The sequence below is a fragment of the Lepidothrix coronata genome, unplaced genomic scaffold (genome assembly GCF_001604755.1).
Source record: "Lepidothrix coronata isolate B3197 unplaced genomic scaffold, Lepidothrix_coronata-1.0 Scaffold20, whole genome shotgun sequence".
In the NCBI taxonomy this organism is placed as follows: Eukaryota; Metazoa; Chordata; class Aves; order Passeriformes; family Pipridae; genus Lepidothrix; species Lepidothrix coronata.
In genome coordinates this window covers 5880858-5886121 of record NW_016690200.1, presented here as the reverse complement: position 1 = coordinate 5886121, position 5264 = coordinate 5880858, and the positions used below count along the sequence as shown (strand labels likewise).

Below are 5264 nucleotides of genomic sequence, written 5' to 3'. Positions count from 1 at the left end.
AGATGCATCTTCCTCCCACGGCTGCTGTCCTTCCCTGCCTTGGGTTGGTCTCGGGAGTGCCCGGCGAAGGGTCCCTGTTGATCCTCTCTTGGGTTTTGAGAGCGTCATGAACTCCCCCCAGTGGGTTGTGTTAATTTAGTGCCTGCACTATCCAGCATCGTGGTGTCAGACTCCCAGGGAGCTACATTTCTAGAGGGAGCAGGACCAAAGGGCTTGTGCCTTCTCTCTGTGTGTGCTCGGCTCCAGTGTAGACCTGGGCATTGCAATAAAGCAAATGTTCTTGTGCTTCCCTCGAGACGGAGCTGCCAAGACTCATCTTTGGCTGGAGGGATCTCTTTTCTGGAACAACAGGCAAAATGGACCAAAACTAAGTAGAAGCTTCTTGGTGTGGTGAACCTGAGTTGAAACCCTGTGGGTGGTTGCTGTGGTGCTCACGTACCCTCTCTCACCCACCCATGAAGAGATGTAGGAAGAGAGACCGTGCTGAATGCACGCTTCTCCAGGAACAAACCCCCTTCCCTGAGCTCATAAAGGAACTGGGATGGTACTGGAGAAGCAGCATGGGAGCTGCTTTGCCATGCTGCCCTTCCCGCCAGCTGCCTGTTGGATCTCACTGTCTTGCCCAGCCCCTCTTTCTGTTATCTGGTATTGTGTTGTCTGGTATCCTCTTGCCCCTCCTCAGCCAGAGCGCGGGCAGGTTAGGAATGGTTCTGTGCTCCCAAATTGCTCTGCTTGGTTGCTGCTTTGCATGAGCCTCCCACCCCAGCAAGCACCAAGTGGGACAGCCCAGCCTGTCTTTCAGCTTTTGGGGTCTGCTTGGGCTGGTTGAGTCTTACACAAACTCTTTGCTGGCTCCGGGTTTGGAAGCTCTGGCTGTCGGGTGCCGTCCGTTGTCCTCTGCCCAGTCTGGCACGGCGTTACTGACACCTCTCTCTCCGTTCTCTCTGTCTCTCTGCAGCCTTTACTAGGGAAGGCATGCCTGTAAGTATCTTCTTGCGTCTTATTCCCCCTTCCAACCCTTTTCCATGTCTCTTGCCATCCCACTGGTTGTTTTGTTGGGAAATCTGACTGGGGTGTGGACTTTTTGGAGTTTATATTTCTCTGTTTTGAGGGGGATTTGTCTTAGGAAAGGTAAAGAGGAGACTATGGATGTTGTTTTGTCCAACCCCCGAATATCCTACTTGGTTAAATGTCCCAAGTTTGTTGTGAAATGAAGCAAGTTATCACTTGCATTCTGTTGATGATGCCTACGTTTCCTGGACAGTCATGGAATGGGAGATACTGTTGGGTTTTCCTGAAGTTGTCTTCTCTGTGATGGCACATTGTGCTGTAGGTGATAGACCTGGATGATCTGTCCTTCCTAAGGGCTCTGAGTTGTGTCTATGAGTGATGGCACCAGAGAAGGTTCTGACCTTCTCAGGAGTGTGTCTTCTCGAGCTGGACTGATCCTGGAACCAGGTATCTGCAGTTCTGCAAACCTGGATTTTGGGAACAGTCAGCTTAGGTGTCATGGGCAGAGTATATGCAAATTTCCTTCTCTATTAAAAAATGAAAAAACCTTGAGCATTTAATGCACTAATTATGAGTAATCAAGACTTTGACAGTTTGGCTTAGTGCTGTTAGATCCTTATGTAACAGGGTCGGGACAACTTCTGGGTGAATTTGAAGCTTTTGGACTCAATTTATGCTACTTCATTGACTTGGGAGCTCAGCAGTTGTTGAGATGTGCTCAAATGTCTTCTCAAAGACTGAGAAGACTTTGGGGCTGAGTTGGGACTGGGGTAGTGCCCGGGGTCTTCTAGAGTAAAAGTTTTTGAAAAAAGGGAAGTTAGGAACATTGCCCTTGGCTTTGCTGGTGGTTGGGTTGGGGAAGATAATCGTGCTCCTAGGGCCAATGTAGAAATTAAGTTGCTCAGCGTGGCTTGCATGCCTGTGCTCCTTTCCTTGCTGCTCATGGGCACAAAAGTCCCTGATGAAATGTCTAGTCTTCTTGGGTTGCTTTGAATTTTTGTTTTGTTTTTTTTTTATTTTTTGGTCCATCCCTCCATCCACCTTTTCCCCATCCGTATTGCAATAAAGCGCACTGCATGCCTCAGTGCTGGCTGGGACACTGAAAACACTCTCTGGTGTTGAATTTGGGGGATGGCTGTGTCAGATTTAGCTGGACCAAGAGCTCTACTGGAGCAGGCAGTGATGGTTACCCATCCCAGGTGTAGGCTGGCAGCAAGTTTAAAATCTCCAGCTGCTGGGAGCCTGCCTCCACCTGCTAGTGTGGGACTTGCGGAAAGGCTGCTTTTGTGGGACCCATGAAGACACCCCAAACTAAAGGCTTGGTGACATTCATGCTGTTGTTAACTCTCAGAGGCTGTTGTCTTACATTTGGTCACTCGCTTTGTCCCGTCACCACTTGTATGGGGTCAGGGGAGGTGGAAGGTACCTCATTCCCAATTTGCACCATGGGACTGGGTTGGCAGTGAGTGTTTTGTTGCATTAACCTTTGCTACTGGGGTCTTGATTCCCATCCAGGAGGACCAGGGGACACTTGGAAAGGCAGGCAACATGGCTGTGGGATTGAGCTGGTTTGGGATTGTGGGACTACCTACTGTGATGATTTCTTTTCCTTTTGCTTGGTTTGTGATCCAAAGTGCACTTTTTAACAACCACCTGATCCCCTCCCTTCTTCTCCCCTTCACTTTTCATGCTTAAAGAAGACCCGTTTGTCACTTTCTCAAAGTTTTCTCTTTACTAATATTTCCAAGGTAAATGGCTCTGGTGCATGTGGCTTTTCCTGATCCTCCTTCTGTCTCCTTAGATAACAGAGAGAGAAGCTCTGCCTTGTAGCATGGCTGGGATTCCTGGTGCTTGTAAGAGGCAGCTTAGGTAGAAAAAGCAAATAAAAAATACTCCTCCAAAAAATAGAAACCTTCCTAGCTGTTTCCTAGTCCTTCTTTCCCCTACCCTGTTTTGTGTAGTTTTGTGAGTTGGGCAGTGTCCTTGTGGCCATCTCCCCTGGGTTTCTCCTTGAACGGATGCTTTCCTTGGGCCTGGTCCTGCTTGTGTTCAGATGATTGTCTCTGGTTTTGTGGTTCCCACCACACACTGGTGGATACCTGTTGTCACCCTGTATCAGGGCTGTGTCTGGAGTGTCTCTAGGGCCCATGAAACCTCATGGGGTTGTCATTGGGGGAGTGTGTGCTCCTGCCATACCAATGGTGATGGCTGGTCCCCATGCCGGGGACCTCATTGGCATGGCTGGTGGGAGTTGCCTCTTCTTGTCAGTGCCGAGGATGGACAAACAATGACCTTGCCCTTGGCAGGCAGAGGGGACACTGCCCACCCTCAAGGGGAGCAAGAGAGATGTTTAATTGGGCATCTTGACTGAACACGGTGGTCCTCTGTCACCTTGCCTTGCAGGGACCACAGAGCAGCTTCAGAAGTGCGAACCAGGTGGGGTGGGAGGATTGACTTGGGTTTAATTCAGTTTTTAGGGTTATCTCTGTCAAATTCCCACCCTGTAGTTAAAGCCAGGCGATGCTCGAGGGGAGAGGTGTGGGTAGCCAGCCAGCATATCCTCCCCCCCACAGAATCACATAATATTGTATTGGAAGGGACCTGCAAGGATCAAGTCCAACTCTTGATGCAGTGCCCCACACAGGGATTGAACTCATGACCTTGATGTTTTCAGTACCGTGTTCCAACCAAATGAGCTGATCTCAGGGTCGTCCCTCTCCCTGGGTGGACAGTGTCCTCTCCTCTGTGGCGGATGCTTCCGTAGTGACCCGTCCGTGCTTTGTTACCCTCCGTCCCTGTGTTGACGTGTACGTAGAAGACGCTGCAGGTCTGACCCAAGCACAACCCTCTCAACCCCTTCTCCTTCCCCTCTCGTTTCAGAACATGAACAACTCACAGAAGCCGTCGTGACTCCGTTGGCACTGTCGCGAGGCCGCCGGCGACGCCAGCTTCCCATCCCACTGCCATCCCCGAAGCTTGCTTATCCACCGGTCTCCTCCGTCTGCGGCGAGGGCGACCCTCGGCTGTTCCTGCTCACGCCCGTTCATCCGCAAACCGCTCTGCTGCCGGGGGGAGGGATGCAGGAGAGCGGAGGAGAGGAGCTGAGCTCCCCCCGGGGGTCAGCACCAGCTCTTCAGGCCACAGCGTTTGCTCTCCTCTCCAGCGTCCTGTAGGGTCCTAGCGAAGCTGTAAAGTGCTTTCTAGCGCACAGGAGTTTTAATTTTTCCTCTCTAAGCGGTTTTGATCTTCTGTATAGATGATTGGTACCCACTTGTCTGCGGGTGGGGCGTGTATATATGTGGATGGTGCGGGGTTAGTGGAGAAATAGGGGGAAGGGAGGGTGGGCAAAGGGGTTTTGCTTTTTTTTTTTTCTTAATTATTATTATTATTAATTCTTGGTAAGCCCCTCCCAAGCTGTGCTGCAGTCCTTCACCCACGCTACAGCCTGACGCACACGTCAGCCTGGCTCACCCAGGTCTGCGAGCACCAGGAAGGCAGCTGTGTGAACTCCTTCACTGCTAGGTTTAACTAAAAAACCCCATTCTTTCCTTTTTTTTTTTTTTTTTTTTTTAAATCAGTAACACCTTAAAGGGGTTTGCAGGGAATGTAGGTCTGCTGCCAACACTGGTTACAAGCCGCCTGTAGTGTAGGAAGAACCACACTGCTGGTGGCTTGGGTGATGCTTTCATCTTGGGGAGCACCCAGGGATGGTCCGAGTTCAGGTGTGGTTGATATTTAGGGGGAGACTGAGCACTGTTTTGAGGTGCTGTGCTGGTACTCCATCTCCCCTTTCCTCTTTCTTGGAGGAAAGAGGAAGTATTGGGAGGGGTTTGAATCCCTAGGCTGAGCTTAGATGCGTTTTGTAGACACACAGGTCTCATGGAGGTGGCCAGAAGTCTGGCCAGGTTGCAGGAGTCCCTGTCTGGCTGCAAAAAGCCATGAGAAGGGACAGTTTTGTCTGTATTCTTTTTTTAATTTTATATATACATGCACATACGTGTGTGTATGTGTATACATAGAAACCGCTTGGTTTTTGCACTTTATTTGTGGCAGGAGCATAACTATTGTATTTTTTTCAAGTCGTGCCCCTTAACAGGGGAAGCCTGAATACAGGCAACTGTTTGGTGTTTTTTTGTTGTTGTTTTTAATTGTATTTTGCATGCTGGAAAGCTGGGACTACAAAATAATAGTAGTTACAGTGTTCAAGGTGTGTGTGGGTGGTGGGGGGGAGATGGGGTGAGGTCCTGACTTTG

At 50.0% G+C, this 5264-nt stretch overlaps 1 protein-coding gene across 4 annotated transcripts in view; it reads left to right on the top strand.

The window, feature by feature from the left end:
• PFKFB3 (6-phosphofructo-2-kinase/fructose-2,6-biphosphatase 3) overlaps positions 1-5164 on the top strand; it is a 44662-nt gene extending 39498 nt beyond the window's left edge. For 2 of the 4 annotated variants that reach the window (XM_017807817.1, XM_017807814.1), the window contains 3 exons: positions 959-981; positions 2709-2759; positions 3892-5164. In XM_017807817.1, the coding sequence (XP_017663306.1) occupies positions 959-981; positions 2709-2759; positions 3892-3898 (81 nt within the window). In that variant the 3' untranslated portion in view covers positions 3899-5164. The remainder of the gene's footprint in view (positions 1-958; positions 982-2708; positions 2760-3891) is intronic. The other 2 variants (XM_017807815.1, XM_017807816.1) reach the window with 2 other exon arrangements.
• Positions 5165-5264: the final 100 nt, after the last annotated feature.